Source organism: Cyphomyrmex costatus, unplaced genomic scaffold (genome assembly GCF_001594065.2).
Source record: "Cyphomyrmex costatus isolate MS0001 unplaced genomic scaffold, Ccosl1.0 scaffold123, whole genome shotgun sequence".
Taxonomy (NCBI): Eukaryota; Metazoa; Arthropoda; class Insecta; order Hymenoptera; family Formicidae; genus Cyphomyrmex; species Cyphomyrmex costatus.
The window spans coordinates 5125160-5152070 of record NW_017275207.1 but is presented as its reverse complement, the minus strand read 5'-3'; the positions used below and the strand labels follow the sequence as shown (position 1 = coordinate 5152070).

At 33.1% G+C, this 26911-nt stretch overlaps 1 protein-coding gene across 1 annotated transcript in view; it reads left to right on the top strand.

Moving 5' to 3' along the window:
- The window catches only part of bif (protein phosphatase 1-binding protein bifocal), a 40943-nt gene extending 14320 nt beyond the window's left edge, over positions 1–26623 (top strand). The window contains exons 3-5 of the mRNA XM_018548589.1: positions 9518–9691; positions 24226–24415; positions 24647–26623. Of these exons, the coding sequence (XP_018404091.1) occupies positions 9518–9691; positions 24226–24415; positions 24647–24861 (579 nt within the window). The 3' untranslated portion in view covers positions 24862–26623. The remainder of the gene's footprint in view (positions 1–9517; positions 9692–24225; positions 24416–24646) is intronic.
- Positions 26624–26911: the final 288 nt, after the last annotated feature.

The following is a 26911-nucleotide window of genomic DNA, read 5'->3' as shown; positions in this document are numbered from 1 at the left end:
TCATAGAGAACTCTTCGTATCGTCAAAAAGAAACAGAAATTATCATCAGAACTATTGTATCTAAAAATTAATTTTTAAAAAATTTTTAATTTTTTTTTTATTATTCGAAAATTTTTTTTACATATCAGGAACTCTAGGCAATCGCAAATTGAAGTTATTAAGCCGCTCAGAACTATTCCACCTCGAAATTCGATAAAAAGTTAGCACCCCATTTTTAAAAAATGTAAAAGAAATGTTTATTGAGCGGAACTCTTGTTATTAACTATAGGGAACTCCTCGTCTCGTCAAAAGAAAGTGGGAACTCTAATCAGAACTCCTGAGTACTATAGTTGGGGTGCTAACTTAATATACCTAATATACGGGTTCAATTTATTTATCAGAAAATCGGCTTTACATAACGGTTTAGCTGTCAACACATTAATCAAATGTAACATAATAATGGAGACAGTTTGATCTTTGATCTATGGTTATCTCATTAAAATATAGAATATTTTTATATACTTGTTACACGATTTAAAAAGTTAGAATACTCAAAACGCTGTTTTATATCTGGAGCCACATTAGTTTACTTTGAAATGACGGATCCCAGAATGGTCCACACCTTTCGGCACCTGTAGCTACTTCTTTTCCCACAAATTAGACTAATTAATTCCCGTGTGAATAAACCTTCTTGTACCCGAGACAAGACTTCACTCGATGACTTCGATTGCAACGGTGAAATCTCCATCATAAACGGGCGTGAAAGGGTTTTCTCGGTGAAATTCAAGATGCCTGACCTCGTTTGACCTTGACCGAGCTCCATTCCTGCAAAGTGACAGCTATCAGTGTCCTGTATTATCTCTTACGATCGGTAATACTTTCGAATTCGCGAATTTATGTTGTGTTTATGAGTCATCTGTTTTGAAAGTTTGAATAAAGATTCGAAAATCTTGCTAAAATTCGGATTTACTGCTGCATCTTCTTAAAATTTACGACGTACTTTCGAAATTAAATTTATGTCACCTATGGTACAATAAAAGAAAACTGCATAAAGCTTCACATAATTGTTCTATAGAAAATTTGTTTTTTTTTTTTTTAAATAAAATATACGCGCGCATAATTTACATATTAAAAATCTTCACATATGAACATAAAAATGAACATAAGCATTTAAACATATCAATTGAATAATTACTGTTTAAATATCAAGGATTTTTTACATATAATAAAATTACAATACAAATACTTCAGAATAAGCAAATTAATTAAGAGATGCAAAAAAGTATTATTGAAAAACTATAGTTGTTAATATAGACAGTACGTTTTTACAAACTATTATTTTTATTTATTTTAGAAAATTTTTGTTTTTATTCTCATAGATGTAACGAGTAATTGTAGTGTAATTGGTATTTTATATCGATTCACGATATATCTGCTTCACATAGTTTGAATTATTTGTGTTGATTACATATATTGATAATGGAAACAATAAACGCACTTAGCGACTTCAAGAAGCTCGTAACATAACAGATGGACTTACGATAGACGAAGATATATGTGGCAAACAATAGGCGATAAAACAGCATCGCTTGCTACTTGCGGTAATGTCGATTATCTATTTAATTAATGCGCGACATCCGAATGATTTATCGAGAAGTTAATCGAAGATGCGCGCAGCAGCGCTTATGTGTGCGCAATGAAACACGGCCTCTATAGTGGCGACGTATGAAAAAGCATAATTTTTTTGCAGACGACAGCAATAAAATGAAAGACGAGAAAGTCAGCTGCGACTCCGCAATAAACTTTGATCGGTTTGACCAAGCGTATTTAGGATGATTCATGTAAATTGATCCCTCGCTGACGTTACAGGCACTAATAAAGTTCATGGGTGGGCGGGAAGTAGTTCCGGTGATGACTGCAACTAAATATAGAATATGCACTGGAAAGAGTTTGGTTGCACTAATTGAAATTCTGATAAAAAATGGACAAATCAGAATTTTCTGGTTGATCCATTATAATTCTAATTGACATAACCAAAATTCTGATTAATGTGATCAGAATCTTCTCTTCGTTTATTTTAACCAGAATTTTTTTTTAATATAATATGTAGCCATTATGGTATAAAATATACAATTTATTACGTTACATTTTTTAAGATTGATTATAATAATTTTTTTTATAGAAATAATTTTTTTATTATTCTTTCCTGAAAAGACATATTTTATTATCATATTATCTGTTGGGTTTACAACAGTTTACATTTGTTAATTATTCAAATCGATGTCAACATCTGTATTAAAAAAAGATAATTTTTTTTGGAAAATATAGAAGACTTTATATCTCTTCATATTATTGATTTTTCGATTTGATTTAACATCTTTTGTATCAAATTAAATTTAATTAAACTAATTTTTGCAAAGGAGCGGTATTTGTGATGGAAAGGACGATTTTTAAATGATTATTGAAGATTAAAAGTTAAACGCTTTAAGAGACTAGAGTATGACCGACCATGAACCGGATCAGAGGTCGAGGGAGGAAATGAGCTCGTTGAGCGTTAGGGTGAGCAGTAAAATCGAAAGGAAGTACGCGCATGAGAACGATTACACTATGCAGTAAGTTTCTGATAATTTTCAATTAGACACACCCCGACTTCGTATGATTGCGACTTGAAGTAATCGGGTAATCTGGGAGAGTTCATTTAACAAGCTTTACAGTATGGTAACCTTCTTTTGTTGAGAATATTTTTTGCAGTTAAAACATGATCGCAACAATTTAGATCGATAGAGCGTGATTGTGAGCAAGTAATATTTTTTGGATCTCTTGAATGTACGATTATGTTGGGAGATCAGAATAGCGTCCTGAGAACCGGAATTTCAGCATACCATACTTCTATAAGTATTGTAGTTAAGCTGTCTATAAATAGAAAAATTTAAGGTAGATATATGAACATTGAAAATGTATACGTCATTCTTATCCTCAATTGTATTTTTATTATTTTTGACATTTTAATACCAAGTCTATTATATATTGTACAGTTATGAATCTGTTTAAGGTCTATATATTATGTGTGTCTTTCATAAATATATTTATTTATATATGTGAAAGATTAATTTTGCAGTTAACTGTTAAAACCCGTTAAACTAATCTTTCTGCACACACAACTTCATAAAATTCGTTCTAAAACAAAATATGTATTGATTATATATATATATATAATTTTTTTATAAAACTTCCGTAACATTCTATTGTATTTCAAATTATTGCCTTGATTGCGATCAGTGTTTCCTTTTTAATCTTCCGCAGTGTCTAGTTAAAAACAATGACTATAGTGGAAATCTTGAAATTCTCGGAAATCTTGCTGCAGTACACGAGTATCTTCACAATGAATTAAGATACATTTATGTTAGTTAACGCGTTTTAATGCCAATGAATTCATACTTCCCGTGCTTTTTACGGTTATATTGCAAATATTATTTCGTGTCTCAGGAAGATGATAGGATGTTTACGCGTCGATCCACTCGCTGCACGTGCAAGCGTAACGCGTGCGTATAAAAGGCGTGCTCCTATGCGTAGAGTGCGTTCACATGCGACCGTCAGGCGACAACCGATGGTCTATCCTCGTAGGTTCAAGGTCCACCTGCGGGAGTGATACTTCACTGCGGCCGGAATAATGGAAAGAACCGTCCTGGGAGTTTCTCATGGAGTCAGGGACCGCGTCCCCAGGTTCATTGCCGCAACTTCCCTCCTTTATTAATGCATTCTTCCGATGTCTCTTTAAACCGGCATCTCGTTCTCTTGCGGTCACTTTAGCAACTGCGCGTTCTTTTTGCTTACAGAACTGGTCCCGATCTCACGAGAAGTTCGTATTTGGTTGGTTACGTATATATTATGCATTTTTTTGCTCACTAAAACTTTAAAATATTGAAAAAATAGTTAAAATTATTTACTTAACAATTGAATAAATAATTTGATTCGCGAGCGATTTCAGAGAATTTAAGTCAACTATGTGAAATTAAAAAAAAGATTTAATATATTGAAAAATAAATAGTTAATTGCGTTATTCCACGCAATATCCGATCATTTTTAGTAGATGGACGGATAAAAATTGTATTGTATCTCAGAATACATAGTATAAACTAGTAATACGTGTATGTCAAAATACAGGATGTGTGTATATCTGTATCCCTTTTATATTTCCGGAACTACTTCCGGGCCGATGTATCTGTACTTTTAGTACATAGATAACTCTCATTGACCTTAACGTAAATCAAGTATTTTTTCGTTTAAATTAAATGTAACTTTTTTTTTTTATAAAACTCGGTTTTTCTCTGCGATACGTTATCGTGCATTTATGTATAATTACGGTAAATATATATGAGAGTAACGTGACGTCACCGCTCGATGTTTCGATTTCGTAAGCGGATAATATGTTTCAATTGTGTCGAGACGAAGAGCATTATTGTTGCCACCGAGACTAATTATTACCACGCGCGATCGACAGCTTACTTATAAGTCGTTTCGCATTAACGTTAATATCAACTTGTCAGATTTAATCCGCTCATTTGCTTGATAATACGAGATTATACGCTAGACATTGAGTTCGCAGTTTTTCGCACGATACTTTATCCGCAGGAATTACGTGCGTAATGAATCCGACGCATTAATCTGCAGTTAGCAGTCTGGCGGAAATATAGCACGTTGCATTTTTCTTGCCTTGCAATCAATCACGAACAATTACTAATCTAAAATCTACTGATTCTACGTGCAGATAGAAAGTTTACGCTTCAGTCAATGAATCTTTTTCCTTGTATTCAAGTCGCACAATTACTGAATGAGTACAACAGATATAATATATGTGTTAATATATATAATTATTAATTATATACATATACAGGGTGAACTTTAACCTGAAACTTTCGAATATCTCGAAAACTAAATCCAGTAGACAAAAATGTTTCAAATAAAAATGGAACGGTGTCGAGGGGGACACGTTTTAGTCACGTTGTTTTTTTCCTAAGTGGAGGCGCTAAAAAGATACGAAGGTCACCCCCACTTTTTTAAATGGAATTATGCGTATTTAAAAAATTATCCATTTTGTATACATATTTTTTTTAAAGCAACTATGTGTTTTCTTTACACCATTTGATTTATCTCATTATTCTGTTCACAAAAGTATTAAGGTACGATAATCAAAAAGTCAACAGTTTACGAGTTATTTAACATTTTGTGTCAATATGTACCAAAATAAAGTGTAAAATATCTCGAAAACTATTGGTTTTTTGGTATCTCTACCTTAATATTTTTATATGCAAAATAATTAGAGGAATTACGTTATCTAAAAAAAATTACATAATTCCATTTAAAAAAGTGGAGGTGACCTTCATATCTTTTTAGCGCCTCCACTTAGGAAAAAAACAACGTGATTAAAACGTGTCCTCCTCGACACAGTTCCATTTTTCTTTGAAACATTTTTGTCTACTGGATTTAGTTTTCGAGATATTTGAAAGTTTCAGGTTAAAAAATTCACCCTGTATATGTATATATAATTATTAATAATTTAATTTACTATAAATAGCAAAATAAAAAGGTCGTGTAAAAGAATCAAGCATGGAAATTAATGATGAAGAAATAACATAGGAATTTATAATACGACCGGATGGAAAGTAATTCCTTGTACGAAAATAAATCGAAAGTGAATAAGCTTTTGTCTTCTGAAGCCTTGTTTTTGATAAATTTAGGATTGATCGAAAAGATGTAAAAACAAAAAATTATTTTTGACGAAGTAAAAGATTGGAAGACATTAGTCAAAGTTCATGAATTTGCTTGTGGCAGCAAAGACAACATTTCTATAGCAATTTTTCTTTATTTAATTATTTAAACTTAATTTTCTTGGAAATAAGGCCTCTAACGAAAAAATTCTGTATTTTCGACTTATTTTTGTACAAGAAATTATTCTCCCTTTATCTGGTTATATTATACGTTTGTCCCTAACCTACATATTAAATAATATAGAGAGTTTACGAAATTGAAATTACATGTTTCGGCTCAATTTTGAGTCATCTTCGGATCGCAGAAACAGCAAAAGACTGGATTCCAAAGAAAAATAAGACGGTTTTTGTAGCGCGGTCTTCTGCTGTTACGATCTGAGTATATGGTTTAAAATTTAGCCGAAACATGTAATTTTATTTTCGTAAATTCTACATTTAATATATCATTTCTGTCCATTAATTTGCATTCGTGATTCTTCCATGCCTTATTTTTTTTTTTTTATCAAAAGAGAATTTATCAAAAATTCTTATTTAATTTACTATGCAATTCAATATTGCAAATTTATCAATAGTGACTTAATAAGATGAACTGTAAGTATCAAACAGAATAAAAAGATATCTCATCTGAAGTGTTGTGTACTTTCTCTCGATATATCCTTTGATGAGCATTCGAAAGTTCATCAAATTATTCTTACAATTAGTCTCTTAGAGATGATCAATGAAATATACGGATAACCAAAATAAAACAGAATTCTTTAAAATCCAATTGACAGCTTTGGATAAAATTGTGTTATCTACTCACATGAATTTAGTAAATTATACACAATTAAAAATTTTTTTATATTAAAAATTTTTCGATGTCTTCTTGATCAAAATCTGTCATTTGATCGGAGATTTCTGTATTCCAGAGAAAGTGACTTCTCAGACATTTTATGTGAATATTATTTAGAACTTCCGCAAATTAGAGATTTTGTCAAAGTACGTATCAGGTAAGGAAATAACAGACTTCCGACGCGGAATCGCTACATATTTGTTCGCTTATCTCGTTTCACCGACATATAGCATCGGCACGCCATGTTTTATATTCAAATACAGATATTATGTTGCTCGGCCTCGATCGTTGCTCGTCCGTAATGCGGACTTATGATCCGTGACCGCATTTTTCTCTGGATTAACGAACGTTCAACCCAAATTGTCGTGCGACACGAAGGAAAGGCAGATTACCACAAAAAAAATCACTTTCGAAAATTGCCGCGCGATCCTTCTGCGGCAATCGCCGGAAGTAGACCGGAAATCGACCGTCCTGCCGATGTAAGGCCATTCGATTTCACACGCGGATCTCCGCCGTGTGAACGTGGAATTTACCGAAAGTTTCGCGGAAGAATATTGTTATATATTGTTCACAAAAAAACACATAAAATAAAATACTGAAAGTGATTAAGATATTTATAATGTAAAAATATTTTAATATTATACCTATTAATGTTAACGTAATATATAGTACATAACAACATAATGCAGACATGATATTTTCTCTGTAAAATTTATAGAATAAATCTCATTCTAAAGAGTGAAATCTTACTCTTAAAGATTAAAATATAAATTAAGCTACTCTTTTTCGAGACTCGCTCAATTTTCACTCTTTAGAATCAGATTTCATTCCAAAGAATTTAGAGAGTTGACATACTATCCCGAAAACGATTACCCACAAATAATATTTTATTTAAAAATCGAATATCTCTGCATTTAAAAAGTATATTTTCTAGAAGATTTTAATGATGTTCTCTAATAATATACTTTTTATTAAATATACTTGTGTTCTTTTAATTATCTCTACAATTTAACAGTACTATTTTACAATTTTAGTATTTTGAAAACAACACTTCGCGTAAACGAGAATAAACGTGACGTTTCTCGAAGGAACGAAACACATGTCCGCGAACGACAGATGTCAGATAATTCTAAAGTCCGCGACAGAGTTATGGTGTTTCTTTCGCATATCCTGTTTCGCGAAGGAATTCACTCGACCGAAGAGAAGCAGCCCTCCCTCGAAGGACAGCTCGATGCGAACCGGGTGTTTATCCATATTACCTTGTATCACTCACGTTTCCCTCTTTTCTTCGACTCGGCAGGATGTTCCATTCACGAGAGTCATGAAAGGCGGTAATCGTAATGACCGACTGACGTCTCGCGTGAATGTAACCGTCGCGGTCGTCACGGCACGTTCGAAAGCACGATCGAATCGTCTGCAGTTAACATCTCCATTGTTAACAAAAGGAGGAAAATAACGCTGCAGGACAGGTCCCCCCCCCCCTCCTCCCTCTCCTCTCTCACAAGATCACTTTGGGGATAATTTGCAATTGTACACGGAGAAAACGTCACGAGAGTCGCGGACTGTAATTTGTACACGCAACGAAAATATACATATTTTTTCGAATAATTTTTTTTCGGACTGTGATAACACATTTTATCCTCCGTTGGCAAACGAGTTGTAAAATGTGTGTGCAGGGGAAATGCATATCGTATGTTCAGACGTTTTCCTTCACTGTCTTCGCTTTTAAGAAGCGAAGGAAAAGTATTCTCAGTATACTTATCTATACATAAATTTATTTACATTATTTAACTTGCTATAAGTAAGCTTAAAAAAAAATTGCAAATATCTTTTTGTACGTATGATATCATGACCGATTCATTGTCTAATCAAATAAATTTGTTCGTCTAAAATTATCTCGTACAGAGATTTTTTCTTCTATCTCATATTGACTTAAAAGAAATCTAGCTATATATTTATCAAAGATACATTTTTCAAAAGAAAAGATTAGTGGTTACATTATTTTGATTTTGCAGAGAAATTGTTAATATAGAACACATTCGACTTAGGCACGAAATAATGAATAATGTCGACTTTTATATAAAACTTTTATATAAAATTGTAAATAATAATTTTCCAAAAAGTGAAATAAAATCTATAATAACGGATATCACCGTTTAATTTCCATGAGCGAAAGCTTGACGAAGCTGTTTGATAAATACACGCGAACTATAAATTAGTTACTGTTAATCTCGTATACGTTTAAATGTGGGTTAGGAAAAGGTGCGTTTTTTCAAATCCTGCATATTTTCATGCGGGAACGACTTTCCTGCTGAATCGCCGCGGGAGTTTCTCGAGTCATAGAGGATTGCGTATTTGCATATGCGCTTATTTGCGTTCGAGTCCAACGTGAACGCACGTCCTACTCTACTGAAATCTTAGGATTTTGCATTTGTAAACGGGAGAGAGAGAGAGAGAGAGAGAGAGAGAAATTTGTACATGTGACCCATGATGAAAACGTCAATTTCAAACATCAAAAATTCTATTTATAGTGGCATCGAAAAAATCAAAATAACGAGGCATTTATCATTTCATTAAACTCTCGTTAAATTGAGAATTAAACGAACAAGAAAAAATTATTTTACAGATAATATTATAGTATCGTATCTCATGTATGCAAATTTTCTTTCGTCGGAGTAATAACTTAAAATCGCGTATGGTGATAATATTAATTGCAAGTGAATTTTTTAATAAATTGTACATATGTATTTAGGCTAATTTTAATTTAAATATAGAGATTAAATGTCAATTAAATAGATGTAAAGAATATGTATGTCATAAAATATATTTGAGACATGTGCATGTTGAGCCTTTTTTAAATTATGTGACGTTTTTTTATATAATAATGTTCTTTTCAAAACTCATCATGTTCTACTATCATTATTGTTTTTTGTTACAGGTTGGTGATGGTGGCATTATAGTGCTTGATGCTACTTTAGATGCATCTACGACCGATGATGCTGAGTGGGAAATCTCTGGGGGTCCACCGTCGCCCTGTGATGTGTCGTTTCTCAACGACAATATTCTCATTAATGGCCGCAGCAATCTCTCGAGGACGCCACGAAATCATAAGGTGAGTAAATCTGTGCCTTGATTATGTAGTTTTTTTAGGCGATGCTTTGTTTAAAATAGGTTTCCTAGACCGGTATTCATAGTCAGTTCTTATATTCAAGACCATCTTAAATTCGGTCTTGAGGTGTCACGAACTAATCAAAAAGGAAAGTATTTTAATATCTTAAGACATTATTTAAGATGGTCTTGAAATAGAAAGAAAAAATTACGTTATAATTTTAGTAAATATTTAAGCACTATACTTTCTTACATAATTCTTCATTTTTTATCGAATTAATTTTTATAACAAATAATTCCAATAATTAACATATCTCTTAAAAAAAATATCATTTAAGAAATTTATAGTAGTTTAATGAAAAACATACCCACACAAATAACATTCTACAACAAGTTTATCTTATGAAATTTGAAAGATAAATAATTCACTTGAAATTTAAAAGTCAGACATGCATTTTTAAGAAATATCGGAAATGAAAGTTTGAGTAAATTATGAGAACGTTCAATTGTGACATCTTTATCATACATATATATATATATATATGCAAATAGTAATCCAATGATAATTTCTAGTTTTGAAATTTTTTACCTTAATTTCAATGAGAAAGTTAAGAGTAAGACATCATTAGAGATTAGCAGAATAGTAAATAAGAAATCGCATCATGTCATAATCGTAAATAACTTGAAGCTCATTAAAAACCCAGTTATCTATTTAAATCATCGTGTCGATACAAAAAGTCTTATCAGGGTATTTATTTTGATTACCGATTAGGCACGGTGTTATGTCTGTCTAATCTAATCAGCTGCACCGCCATTATTCATAGAATCGCGACCCGGCTACCTTACTAAATCAAAAAGCGCATAGTGTAATATTACTTTCAAGATCGCTTCGCGTGGCGTGAGAAAATCTGAATCGTGAACCATTCGTGAGATCGGACGCACATTGTGCCCGCGTCCAACTCCCACGTGGCCCGAGGAAATTTTTTCCCCTTAAGTAGGAGGAAAGAGAGAGGCTCTAATCCATGCCATCACGTAATATATTTTTGGCGTGATGACAAACGTCGGTTTCACGCCTCTCGGCGCCAGAAACACTGGCTCTGTTCCGCTTACATGCGGCCTACTGACGGAAACGTTCTTCGACCGCGGATAATAAGAGAACAGATCGTGTATCTCGTGGAAAAATTTATTGGTGTTATTTTATATTTATATGTTGATAAAATTAATAAAGACTCCTGATTATTTAAAATAAGCAATAATCGAAAAGGGATTGTTAGAAGTCAGCGGTGTAATACACTAGTATTTGTATTATATTGTATTTTATATGAATCTATAATAGGTATCTCTTTATTTACGCGCACACACTTATGCATACATGTATATTTTTATATTTAAAGATTATTCTCTCTTGTACGTAAAAATGAAAGTTATGTCACGTGCTTTGTATGGCCCTATTAACATGAAAAACTCTCGACACCGTTCCTACACGTCTGGCATTCTCAGGATTGTCTTGTTTTCGAAATATCATCCAATCTTAGTATGCCTACATACATTTAATTATAAAACATTGCACATTCTTTGCGTAATTTGACATCTGTTAGTTCCGGTTATGTCAACCAACGGAGTTTATATATCATTTGAAATGGTAATAAGACATGAGCTTTTTGCTTGGTGTTCTTCTTTTTCTTCTTAGGTATTAAAGTCTCTGGATATCTATATCTTAAAATTATGCGCGGCGTATAATTTATTATATCAGTGCTAAAATATCGAACATGTGCATCGTGTCGAACTGTACACATCGTAATAGGAAATTAAGATCTTTTCGCGCAGCGCAATTTTGATGTAATCTATTACCGATCGACGGCAGATAGATAAGCGAACAAAGCGTCGTTTATAAAAGATATAAGATACCTATACGTAATGTACGGGAAATGGTTGAACCGCAATAATGCACGATGCATACATGTAATATAGACCCTTGTACCGATAGCATATCGCTGGATTTAGCATCATGTTCCGCAGAACTCAAATGTATAAATATTGATATTGATACCGAGAGTGCAGCGATATGTATATTTCATGCGGCTACTATATATCACTCCGGACAAGGTAATGTACACGATACGATTTTAAGCGGAAATATTAGCGTGAAACGACGAATTTGTAAAACAATTCACGGAACTAAAACGGACTCGCATGTTGATGTCAATTAGCTGGCTAAAATTAACTAGAAAAAAAATCAAATTACTTTTCGGCATACACGTATAATTGATTGGTAACAAGATATCTTAATTGTAATATTATACAACAATATTTTTCACAGTTATATTCAAATGTCCACGATAATTCATATCGTGTTGCAGTATTTCAATTTTGTTGATATTGCTTTTTTCGCTAACGTATAAAACTGCGATCATTTTTTTTTTTCCAAGAAATGCGATTATACAGCTTTCACATACTTTTTATTATAAATATTAATCTATTAATAAATTATTATTTTATTTTCACATCTTTTTTTGTTTTAGTTTTAAAAGAATTCACACACACACTCACACTCACGATTACTTGTAACAATTAATGTATCTTAATCTAGACGATCTAAGTCTAAGACAATTGTCTGCCATTCTATTATTTTGACATTAATTTAAATACCACAATGCAACTTTCATAACATATATTACCAAGAAACGTAATCACGTTCTCAATGAATACATTTCGCGGGCACCTAATCTAAATCTCTATAATAATCATCCTTAATTAGGTCTAGATTTCTTGCGAAATTTTCAATAGTTTGCATTAAATCATGAAAAACGCAATCATTTTCATCTATAGCCATCAGATTTTTAACTTCATTCGCGGCTTTCTCACGCGATTGCGCGTTGACGTCGCGATGGGAGGCATTTTGTTACTAACACCGATAAAATACCAATTTGTAAGTAAAAGTATCGTGTCCGCGGGCTTCAGCAATGGTTTTCGAGCGCCTCGTCGACCAAGTTAATCTACCGTGTATCATGGGAAAAACGTCGGTAAACAATTCCGCCGGATACAACTCCTGGATATAGCAAACACAAAAACTAAATCGTAAAAGACCCATCATAAGTATCTCATAAAAAGAAAATGAATATCGACAGGAATCATCCACACTTAACTGATGTAATCGGTATTATTTCCTGCCAAATAGTATTTTTCTTTTAAGAGAAAAATACTTTTCTCTTTTTTGACGGCGTTTTTGCTTATATATAATATAACCAATTTGTAATTGTGATTTTCTCAATAACGTTTGATTGTACAATTTTTTTTCGTGAATCTTTTAATTTTTTTACATTAAATGTCAAATGGCAACCCAAATTTCAGGTTTTTTAAGAAATTATTCGTATATATATCATATATGTATAAGAATGGATCTCGCTATTCATGTTTCTAAAATTTAACTCTTCAATTTCACTCTCTTCAATTTTTAATCTATTGTACATAAGTGCTGATGCGTGTTATAGCATTCGTATTTAAGGAGAAATCTACGACATTGACCAAAGAATTCATACATAAAGGCAACACCGACAGCTCTGGAGCACTCTGTTTTATATTGCCCATTGTGCTTTCTTACCGATCTCGCTATTCGTCTCGGGAGAGTTGATATTTCCTGGATCGCACGACGGACGCTGCGTCATGTTCTCTCTGGATTTATTTCAGTGTTCGTACACCGTGTCGAATTGATGGAAACGCTGAAATAACCGATCGCGCGTTATGCGCGACGCGGAATTCCTTTCCGTGAGTTATCGGCGGAATGAGTCCCAGTTGGAAAATCCACGGGCATTGCTCCTGGATCAACGATCCAGACAAGAATTTAGTCGCGCGTTCGTCGTGCATCAAAGAAGGCGAAAAATTTGAGTTACGCGGGAAAGATTGAGATTAAGTAGGGAAGCTTTGTTTGACTTCAAACGCATAATTAGAATTCTACTTTCAAAAATCTTTATGTTAGCATTCATTTGATCTGCCGAAGGAATTTCAAATAACATCGTGGAATTTATATTGCTTTTTTTTATTCTCAAATATTACTAGAAACGTTTGTGAAATATTTTTTTAACAAAAAAATTGAATATGAGGTAAAGTAAGTATATTGCAATAGGAATATTTGATAGATGAAATCATCTATGTTGTTGATTCATGAATTTTAAGAATAACCTTTCGAGAAAATTTAAAAAATGTATATAAATAGTTAAATACTCCCAAAATGAAACGTTTTTGATTAAAAATGTACATTTAAGATACAATTGAAATATATGTAGTTTCGACGCATTTTTCTTAGCATATCTGAGGAATTACTTGCACATATGTGTTATCATCTTCGCATATCTTGCACTCTCGCAGCAGGAAACTCGTTTCTCTTCTGCATTACGTCTTAATTTTATTGTACTTCAGTTACATTACGATTTAATGCCGTCGATGCTTTCGAGATTAGCGTTATATATTTTGCATCTCCAAGTCTAACACAGAAACTCGTAACAGTATTGAAGAATGTATTCGGCAAATATAGCTACTATTTTATATGCAGATATTTTCACAATCTTAAATTCACAAAGTGATGACACTTTCTTATATTTATCGATACTTACTATATGTATGTCAATAGTTTCATCTTATTTATATAACTGTTATAACTTCCGGAGAAAATGGAAAATGAGAGAAAATGGAAAATGTAATTATTACGATTTTATTTTGTCAAAATGGAGAAGAAACAAAATTATAAAACAATATCAATTTTTATTGGACCGTTGGATCTTTTTTATTGTTATTTAGACTTGTTTTGCAAGCAACAAATTCGTAACTTGCATATTTCAGCAGCAACAAATAAAAATGTTAGTTAAAATCGATTCAGCTCACTTTGTTCCGCTAACTTATAAGACATCAATTTATGTCTGTTTTTACCAGTGTATAGATTAACTTTAATCTTGGTTTAACTTACTTTTTATCTTTTTCTAATTCTTAAGAATTAGAAAATGATAAAGAGTAAATTAATCGGGATTATAAACTTAATCTACATTTGTACAAATGGACATTAATAATTCAGTTGTCCTCTTTTTTTTTTTTGCAGTGAAACGCTTCTTATCCCTCTCAGGAAACTCATTTGGATTGCATCTCTTTATATCTGTTTACCCACTTTCCTTATAAAGTCTTTAGATTTTTTCGTGCAACATACAGTCGCTGAGAACGTCTTCTTAATTCTCTTAAGTGTGTACACAAAAACGCAGTCTAGCTACATTGTAATAACTAGCGTTACAATGTATACTCATTTTTTGTCGAAAGTGATGACTACGAAACAATAGTGAGTATTATGAAACACATAATACTAAAATATAACATACAATGTACAATATCTTACAGTCATTTCTTTTAACCCTTTGCAGTCCGCTGACGACGTGCCATTGCGTAACAGCATAGTCTCATTAACAAACACATACAACTATTAGTCAATTGTTATAGATAAAAACTAAAAGTGCTTTTGCCTTTTATGTTAGCACGTATTTACAGTAAAAATATACGCGACTCAGTTTGTATCGACAAATCAACATATTGGTTTGTTTCAGTCAGAGATGGTGCAACAGTATAATAAATACATAAACCGGTAAATTAAACAATTACGAATTACTGATTCATTCTTCAGACATTTCCCTTTCGCATAATACTGGCACTCTTGTGCCATTGATTGTACGTGAGAAACTTTCGAAAACAAGGACTCGTAATGAGACACGCCAACGAGCAATCCTGAATTTTATGTTAAATTCGTTATGCAAGATGTTATGCTAAGGTAATGCAAGGCTAATGCACAGCTCGGTGTCGTCGCTTGGCTTTTCTCTCACGCTATCGCGACCCGTGAAAAAAAAACGTTCGATTATTATCCACGTTCTTAAGTACTTTACGAAGCATCTCGAGAGAGAGACGCCAGACCCGCTTCGGTGTCTCTCCTGCGAAACTGATAATAATAGGTTGCTAAGGCGACTATACTGTCTGCATAATGGATTTGTAAATTATTGTATCGACATAACCGGGGTGTGAGTCAACGTCGTTTCACGAGTTTTACGTTTCGCGAAAATGCAAATGAGCGAGTGGAATACTTCACTATTTCGCATTATGCATCGTGGGGAATTGACAGTTGATGGTTTCTGCCATTAAAAGCTGCAGGTGGCAAACAGTAGAAAAAAAATTATACTACATAAAGAGAGCGAAATCTCTTTTTTTTGCTTGTCCTAATTCTCACGCAATCAAGAAATAGGAAGAAAATTGCTCACAGAAAAATTGTTATCCTATTATGATTTATCTCGGCACTCTGTTATTTCTTGCTGTCAAAACGCCATGTACTTACGTTCGTTGCACATACATTTCGCGTATTTATGGCTGTTTTAGCGCTTGGAAAAACATAGAATTACATTCGTCGTGAGTGAACGGTAAAACTAAATTGAAAATTACTTAACTCGACACAATGTCAACAAAGTATCTCTCGTTCACTTAAGGAACACGCAAACGATTATTCTCTTCCGTCTCACGCACCGTCAACGACCGCACCGTTTTCTTTCCTCATGTAAACGTGCCACCCGGGCACACCTACATACCCACATCCGAGGCCTCAGACATACGCTAGACAATAGTAGTTGGGCTCGCAGTAGATAATAAAAGGTTCGCGTCGCGTAATTTACGCGCGACTTCACGCCCGCGCGCGACAAACCGCGTGACGCGACACACGCAACAAGCACGCTCGTGTCTGCTAATTACGGAAGATAGAACGGTATGTGGGTATGCGGGCATTATGCAATGTATTACGTGCGCATTCGATGAATGCGATTGCACCGCGTGTCTCGGTTGCACATATATTATCCGCTTATTAGATAATATTAAACGATGTAAGATTTAAAAGTTTAAGCTTACCGTACACTGAGAAAAATATCTGGATGGATTAATTAAAATTCTAATTGGGAATGGACGAATCAGAATTTTTTTCTAATAAATCTATTAGAATTCTAATTGTAATAACTAAAATTCTGATTGATATGATCAAAATTATCTGGTTCGTACATTTTCAAAATTTTCTCAATGTATTCGTTTGTCACGTGATACCTGCATCTTCATCTCTGATACATATATCAGAGAAATAATGACAACCTGTAATTCCTTGAATTAAATGATATTTTATTAAGTATTTTTAATTTCCTTATGCCAAATCAATCCATTTCTGTGATTATAAATGTCGAGATTAACAAATGTATTTAATAAATAATAAATTAAATTTGTGAGTCAAATTTGATATATTCTCTTCAGTTAAATTGTTTAACTTCATTATTTTAATTAAATTAATGAAAAATTGAACGGTGCTATATACATACAGAAATAATTAAAATTAACTTAAATAATTTGACATCATGAATAATAAGAAGATGAATTGTATGTATTGATAACTGAGAAGACTTCTTTAGAGAAGAATGTTTTCTGTATTTTATTTAACATATTGAAATCTTTTTATAAAGATATATAAACTTTTTAAGAAATATGCCATCCAAAATAAAAAGAAAATTGTTCGGAAAAAATACGGATTTTTTTATACATAGAAACGTTTTGCTGTCAAAAATGTAACTTTTATTTTCAAAAATACATATGGATGATTTTTTTCTCGTATTTTCAAATATATGTATACATTTTTCTTCTTTTTACTCAATAATGAACTGGAACAAATTGAGTACAAAATGAGTACTAAAAAATTAAATAGGTCCGGATTGAATCTGCTCATGTTGGCATGCTACCTTAATGGACATCTACTACGTCTATTAAGATAGTACGCCAACATGAACAGAATCAGGTCTCAATGTACGGAAGATCTAGTGCTCTTACGTATTAACCTGTTGCTTTGATCTCGATTTTATTGCTCTAACCATTTATCAAACAACTAATTAAGCTTTAACCGAGAACTGTAGTTAAAAAAGTTATATAAACTAGTGTTATTAAAAGGACACAATTAATACAAAATTATAATGTATGTAATGAGAGTTCTATTGATTGTTCTATATAGAGCAAAGTACTAAAATGAAAGATAGAGGTTATATATAGCCTTTACAATTTCAGAATCGTGAAATTGTTGATTCTTCTCTCCCCCCCTTTACTTTAAAAAATTCACATTATTTACAATAATAATTTATATATGATTATTAGGTTTTCTACAGACTTTAGCTCAATTTGTTTCTTTTTTATTTCGGTAATGACATTCACGATTGTAATGCCGCGTGAATTTTTACTGAATCAACGAAATTCAAGCTCGTTGAACATATATTTACAAACTGATTGTAATTGGTCGTAAGTTGTTTTGAAACACTGGCGGTCTAGTTTTGTATCCTTGAAGAGAACTTAAGCTTACGTGTTTAAACAATTTTTATCGACGTGTTGCTGATCATATTGACTGCTTTGCAAAGAGCAAAACATATCCCGTTGCATTAGATGGCTTACTGATTTGCGAAATTAACACGTTCTCGCAATTATTGCATAAAAGCAGTATAAAAAAAAGATACGATTTTCTAAACGCAGCGGATTTAATTTCGCATACGTGGCTTTTAAATTTGAATAAAAGGTTGCAATCTTATTTTTATGCTAAATGTGTGTCATAAAAGTTTCGCGTATCGCAAACGAGCATAAAATTAGGATTATCTAGTCGAAATAAATTCTGCTGTTTTTGCTTTTCTCAATATGAAATGATTCCTGAATCGACTTACGTTTAGAGAGCCTTTATGTTTGTCCTTCATTTATGACGCGTTTATGCATTGCCATCGGCTAGGTCGTTTCGCACGCATTCAAATTAAGCGACGCGTAGACGGCGCGTAGGATGTGTAATCTCCCCAGCAGCGCTGCCAGTCAATAACGGGATCTATAGTAATTCATCTTGTCCGCAGCAGACATTCTAATCGCTCCTCGGTCAAGTATTTAAATTGGCAGCGATTAACATAGCGATCCATCCGCGCGCTCCGGTACGATCGAATTGAATTCGTGTCACGCAAAAACGATCGACAAAACGGTTTTATGGTTGTATTTCGTAAATCACGATTTAACGATTCGCAAAGTTGCTTCTAAAATTTTTCATCGTCTCTGAGTAATATGTCCATAAAGCGTGACAGGGAATTCTTTTGATTACATTTAATTATTTAAATAGCTGACCTTAATCTTTCCAGACTGTTTTCACAGCATACGTTGCTATCGCGATTTGAATTTGATTTAAAAAAAAATAATATGCATTTTCAAATCTCGCAATTGCTTCACAAAAAATTATTTGAGTATTTACTAACTGTTGTCTGTAGACGAATTATGAAGTTCAATAACCTTGCCCGCCAATCAAGTAATTATCTCTACTGTGATTTTATGATTAATGTAAATTTGATTTAAAAAAATATATAATGAACTTTCATACTTGCTTTATGTAAAATTACTTCACAAAATTATTTGAACGTTTATTAATCGTTGTTTATAGACGAGTTATAAATTTCAATAACCCCGTTCGTCAATCAAGTGATTATATTGAAAGGAAACTGCAACGCCCTGTGGGAATCGTTATCTTACACTCAATATTTGATATGTGAGCAGCACGATTTACAATTACAATATAATCTATTGAATATTATTGTCTGAATATGTGATAATGATAAGTTGTTAGGTCCATTACTGACAGCGTAATGAATAGAAGATCTATTGCTATAAGATAAATACATCAGGGTATAAAAAGAGATCTAAATCTAAGATAATATGAACAAGATAGTAAATGAGAACTCTTATGATTTGTCTTCTTTTTTTAATGAACAAAGTGACGGCATTAATTTACGATCACTATACTCTATAACGGTACTAGTTACTAATAATTTATGATTATACGATAATCGAAAAGTAAAGGTGTCATATCCTCATTTTTAGGATAACGTATAATTCTTGTAGATACAGAAGTGCATCTATAAATTCGGTGATCGGTTCATTGATTGCGTCCGTCTCACTGGGCGAATTTCACATTTCAATAACAGTCTTTCGAGGTTGCTCAACTCGCTCGATCGAGTAATCGCGCGGTGCCGCGTTTAAATTGCACCAGAAGCGCGTACACACGATGTGCGTAATAGAACTCGCGCGCGGTTTACCCGCGTTTTATTAGGACATAACGGATGCGTCTGCATCCAGTTTTTGCCGCGCGGCGTGACCCTTATATGCACGTCCATTTAACACTGTCGTGGAAAACCTACGGAGAGATACGTGGGTTTGAGCACGAGGATCCTGGCAGGATATGCCGCTTAGAGGCTATAAATTCTCTCTCCCTGGTGCCTTCGTTATCTGCAACGGCCTTCGTATTTCAGGAAGAGTGATTTCGCAGCGTGGTTGCTGCAAAAGCCGTGTATCCTTCTGTCTCAAAGGTCACGCTGATATTCTCCTTGCACGGAGTTTATGCGTAGATTCCGTACAGTTATCCGCTTACTTCGCACAAGCATTCACTTTCCAAAACCTGTATGAAAGATACGTGCTATGAAACATAACGAATGTTCATATAAAATTTTATCTCACGTTATATATCTTAATCATTTTATTATTAGATCATTTGATGCAGATGAATCGAGTACAAATGAATCTTCTAAATTAATTTTGAAATATTAGATCATTGATGGCGTAGCATTTTTTTTCTGAATTTCTTAACATTTGTCATGCAATTTCGAAAGGGAGTGAAATATTCTCCAGAAAAATTCTACTTAATTATCCGTAACAATAATGAGACAAAAAATATTATGAGAAATAATATTATATAATACATAAGAAGCAAAACCTGTTAAACTTATAATAAAGAGTATAAAATGAAATTTGACGTGGGAGTAAAATGGAATAGTAAAATATGTTCATTCTTCACAAGAAATACTTTCTGTAACCGAATATTTCTGACACGATATAATATTTGAAATGCATATAGAGAAATGTTTTCTTGACCAAACTTCAGGTGAACACAAGATTACAGTACGATAGTGTGTTAAGTGGAAGGCGCATTCTTTATTAGTTACTAATGAGAACCAAAAAACACAGCTCAAAATAAATCTTCGCTAGTAAGAACCGATCTCTAAATAATCATAACAAATAGCCCGATACATCTTGAAAAATAAAGATTAGTTTCAGCAGAAGAAAATAGCTAGAAAGGAGGAAAATAGAACAAATATCAGGATCTGTGAGGAACGGGACCATTAAAACGAAGTTAATATATCAGAGGCGTACTGGATGACTTTGAAAAAAATTTAGAAACACTTTCTTTTATCTTTTTTTATCTTTTATCTAAAAGCTCGCACCACAGATAGCGAAACAAAAGATTTATTATTCATATTATAGAGTCATTATTATTTTTTGAAATATTTCTTAAAGAAATTTCAAAATACATTAAGATTTTACGATGGCAATTGCAGCACGTAATATTGCAACGTGCTTCATTGAGATAATCTGCTGCATCCTTTGTAAAAGAAGCAATATGTAGTGATTACGCCAATGAACGCACATGACTTTGTGCAATAATTTACACGCATCTTTCAAAATAGTTTAGCACCGATTTTTTATGTGTATATGAGTTCCTATTAATATGCGTCGTGCAGGGACTTTCTATTTTGATATTTGCTCCTTGTCAATCGTCACGCTACGTTTATCGACAATATTTCCTTGGCGAAAAGAAAGTCTTCTTACCGTTTCCATTTCCGTTTTTCCTGAACATCTTTTCGCGATTGAAAAGACACTACGATCTACGATCGCAAATTTGAAGAGAAAACAGTCGTAGAACGCTTCGAGCTTTTCTTGCAACACTGTTAGAAAAGCATAACACTTTTTACTGCGGATATTACTAAAAGAGAAATATCCTTGGTGTATAAAGTCAGAGATAGAGATTTTCATGCTATTCATCAAGCTGTCTTTGGAATAATTGCAAACGTCAATCGATTTTACATATATTAATGACTAAATTTATTATTTCTACGCGTCTTAAGTTACGTATCTAAAAAAATGAATAAATATCTAATTCTATGCCTTACAGAGAAATGATCAAAATATTCTGTATAAATATATTTTTCAAAATTTTTTAATATTATAGATTTTCGTTAATTTTATTAATACTCTTAATTTTATTAATACATATTGTGTAAAAATTTTATAAAATTAACTTATTCCAAAATTAATTATATCTTGTATAATAAGGATATGGAATATTTTTTTTAATTAAAAAGTATTAAGATAATTTAATATCAGAGTTATAAATCAATCGCTATATTTATCTTTGTAGCTCTTTAATATTCTTCTTTGTTGTTTTAATCATTTTCAGATAATTTAACAGATACATATATATATCTCTATCAATATTCGTGATTGTTGTACAAAAGGCGATATGACAATTAACTTTATATTTAATTTAAAATATTCAGACTCTTAGCCTCAAGAATTTTATTTAACATCTGTTTGGTTTATTCGTAAAAATACAAGACAATAAATTGTAATTACAAAGCACACAACAATGAACCATGGGTAATCATGGAACATACAAATCACGTATTCGCTGTGTATTGAAATCAACATCCGATTTTATCTTAAGGTCGAAAGCGACAATTCAAATATCTTATCTTAGATTAGACAGTTGCATACATAAAAGAGAATCAGCGTGTTTGTTCTGTACGCGATTTGATTATCACGAATATTTATCGATTCTTTCTCTCTTTTATTATCAATTTTATCGTACAAGAAAATCAATCATCATTTTAATAATACCGACATTAATTCCTACGATCGATAAAAGATCTGAATCTGACAAGTTGAATCTAATCGAGGCATTGGAGCGTAGTATTTAAATTTACTCGTCGCAGGGAAGGGGATATCTCTGAAGATGACTGTGGAAAGTCCCGCGTTCGTTCCTCAAGTTTTGCTGTTAATGCCACTTAGCCAGCTAGCCGGAACGGTCCATGATTGTCGCTCGGTGAGAAAATGCTAATTACAATTTGTGACGAGGAGTACTAGAAATACCCCGAAAAAGTGGAGCGTCGCTCTAGAAAGCGCAGTATCGTGACTTGAAGTGACTTTTCGCGTCTCTTAGGTGCTCGTTCACTTTGAGAATTCTTGTCAGCAACATAAAAAAGGTGAAGAGAGAAGACGACGCGTGAATGATGATTTTAATCACGAGAGCACAATTCACAATCTCGTACCCCGAAGAAACGTATTACTGTAGACGTCCGAGATCGATCTGTCGATTTGGTTTTTTTGTCTTACGTTTCACGACGCCTCGGGAAGAAAAAGAATGATGCATATATATAATTACACGAAGCGAGCAGTCAATCCCTAGTTGAAATAATCACCGGTACTGTTATCGTCAGACCGTCAGGCTAAGTCATAGCCAGTCGCGGATTGATGTAAATCTTGGCTTCACATCAAATAATCGTCGGAAATAATATTCGTTTAATATTTATGTCACAAATAAAAAAATATTGTATTTTTATCAGTATACTTAAAGAGTTAAAAGATGATTTCTAAAAATGTTTTTATATAGAATATAAAAGTCTTAGAAAGGTATAATTGTATAATTTATTGTTTAACACTTTCTGTGATGGTAATCCACATTTTATTTGCCATTTCGTGAACCACCGATAACACTTAAAATTGTAGTAGAACATGTTAAATAATAACAAAAAATTATTTTATTACATTATTTTGTAACAAAAGAAACTTTCGATGGAGATGCATTAAGTTTGTTGTGTGTAATAATTCCAAGTTTTCTAAAAAAACATAATTTGCCGTAAAAGAAATGGAAATTCGTATATTTATAAAAATAAAGATACTTCTATTTAGTTGAACTAAAAATAAATAATTACATCTTCTGAACTCTTACGTAATATATCTTTTTTGCTAAATTTCTCGCACAGTTTACCATTACGCTTTCTGTCTTCAACAGTGAAAAGAAAAAGAGGAACAATAAATCGTGCAAAAAAGAACAGACCTAATGTAACGACTGTCGTTTAATCATAAACAGAAGAGACAATAGTGCTTTCGCCCTTAACGATTTGCGTTACGACGAACAAAGACGACGTCGACGACGACGATGACGACGAACGGGTGGATGGGCGATCGTCCCCACTTGCCGCTCGCAGGTCGAAAAAGCATCGAGTGTGACCAGTTACTGTTATTCGAGGCTACATTATATGCGGTTGCCGTTGTTTGTTCTCCCGGTATCTCATTTGTACCCGCGCGCGCGGCAATGCTTATTACACGAAGCGCGCCTCGCAAAATTTTTCCACGTATAACTGTTCTGCTGAAGGCGCAAAAGGCGAACATAAATCGCCGCGTTGGTTGCGTAACACGTGTTTACATATGCGAATACCCTCTGCACACACCCGACAGCGATCCTTCATGCCCCTGAGCGCGTACACATAAATTAATTTATCGCCGCTAACGCGCACGATATTTCCATACAGATCGTTTCGTATTATCCTCGTTTATGCAGCGGTTGGATTAATTAAACCTATGTGATTTCAGCATCGAATACAGTTCGACGACACCGCCACACGTACCTTCGAATACCCGAGCGAAGCGTCGATCCTCGAAGGCGAGACCAGCAGCGTGGACGGCGAAACTTCCAGTTCCGTAATCGAGCAACATTCTACGCCGAGTAACAACAAAATCTCTTCAGCACCAAGCTCGACAACGAATATGCCGTCTCTTCTCGGTAAGATTAAACTACCCGTTTGTAGCTTGACAAAATATTTTTGCTATTATAACACGATAATGTAATCAAATAATTAATGGCAATATTATATCACAGAACACTTCAAAGATATCATTAATAATCTTAGAAAATGTTTCATCTTATAATCTTGTTAATTAATTAATAAACATATGTTAAACAGTTAGAAGTAAAGTAAATACATCCGTGCTACTTGACACTTGTTATCTGCAGGTGGAGGTGGACTAGCCAGTTACACTCCTAGCAAAGTGGATCTGACGTCGGAAGGCTTCGAGCTTGGTATCACCAGGGCTATACTGATGGTTCCGACCCCAGCTGCAACAACAACAACCGAGCAAACCGAGAATGCAAGCGAAATGGAATACTTGAGACCGGCTCAGGACGCAGGCGCTTGGGGCTCTGAGACTACCGGCGATCTTCTTTATTGAAAAGAACTGCAGAATGGTGTTTTATCATTTACAAGCTCAACGTCCCTCCGCGATAGAATGAACGAACGAACGAAATGAGAATGAAACTTATAAGGCTAATATTAAGTATTCCTTTTTTCCTAGCGGCGAGAAGATCGCAAAAAAAAAACTATACAAATGCAAAAGAATCAATATATTATAATAAACTTTAATAAAAAAAAAAAAAGATTTACGACAAATGCTCACGTAAGTATATAAAGCGAATTTTTCATAGAAGACAGGTTTAGATGTTCGCGTTCATGACCGGACGATATGTTGGATCACAGTTAAGTTATCGTCAAATGCACATTAAATTAAGAATTTTTTTAATTATAAAAGAAATCAAAAGCGCAATCTCCGCTCATGAACGCGCCGAGTATTAAAAGCGAAGTTTATTTAGATGATTAAGTAAAAACTAACAGTATCATTCCAAGTATATGCATTTACTTTGTATCGTTACACTATGTCAAATCAGCGAACTTACACAATGAATCATCGAAACTGCCAAGATACGCTATATAGTGCTGCTTTTTTTATAATAGCACTTGAAAGAAAGAGCTCGGCGACTGATATTCTGTTGCTTAAGAGAAAAAAAATAAAAAGAGCATATCATCTTTCTGGCATACTTTATAAGATAGAACATAATAAATCGACGAGAGAATCAAGTTTTGTAACCTTTTTGAGATTACTTTAATGCTAAGCTGTGAGTGTTCAAGCTGCCAGTAAAAGGCCAGACTTTTATGCGAGTTTTTTTTGTAAAAAAAAAAAAAAGGCAAACGGTTGGATGTCTTTGAGATTTAATTGGAGGGGGAAAATGTTCGGGAAAAAAAAACAACTCGAGTTTAGATTTGTAAACGTTTTTGCCAAAGTAGAACGTAAGTTTACTTAGTATATTTAATAATGTATATGTACAATAAGTGTTCCAGTTCAACAAAACTGTAAGAATTGTAAATTTCAAAGCACATCGTCATTTATACCGAATGTATGGCAGATCATACTACGCCTTGCAAATGCGAAGATAAGCCATTACACATGCTGTAAGACATGTCTTTTCATATTGAGTTTGCATTTATTTTTCAAGAATCATAAAATTAGCTTTTCCGCATAGAAGTTGCATAGATGAAAACGGCGGTTTAACGTTAATTATTAATTTTAAGGAAATTGAATTTTGTAAATACTAAATTATTGTGGGTCTATAAGAGCCATCCAAGATAAGTTAATCGAGTCACGAAAGAGTTTGAGAAAAAAATTACATTACTTTTTTGTATTAATTTTGTCCTTTTTTCTTTTGTGTTAATTTCTTCTATCTATGAAGCACATCTCGGATGCGTACCATGGATAATCGAAAATATTGTTTTGAATCGTGTAGGTGTAGGTATTTAATAATAATGTATGATTGTAACGATATGTAGTTAATATGATTTTATGACTTGGACAGTGGACTGATTCAAGCAAGAAAACGCGATAAAAAGATAATTTATTACGAAGGTGAATTAAAAGTAAACTGCTGCTGCGTTTTGTTAGAATTTCAAATGTATTTACTTTATTTAGATGCTGTACCAGTTCACCGAATAGTTTACGATGTACCATTGTTTGAAAGACTTGTTTTGTGTCACAGCGTTGTGTCTTACACTGTGATATTTTTGTTAATCTTTTCTAGTATAAAACATAATTTCCAATTATTCGTCAGACCCAAGTTATTGATACTCTTTGTATCTTGTTGCTATAATACACGAGCATTATAAAAAGCAAATCAGATTACCTTTGTGTAACATTCCAAATTGAAATTGTATACGTATAGATCTTTTTTTTTATTTTTTTATTCAATTAATTAATCAGAATTGTAATCTCCTTGCTCCAATACAGAAGAGCTGTGTAACAGTTTTGTAAATTACCATTGTACAGAATCACGAAATACTACGTTTCAAGTAAACAATAATAAGGGGAAACGATTGTGAGGTGACTATTAATAACTGAAGCTTGGATCTATATTATTACCTTCTTAAATATGTAAAAGTATTGTGTGATGTAT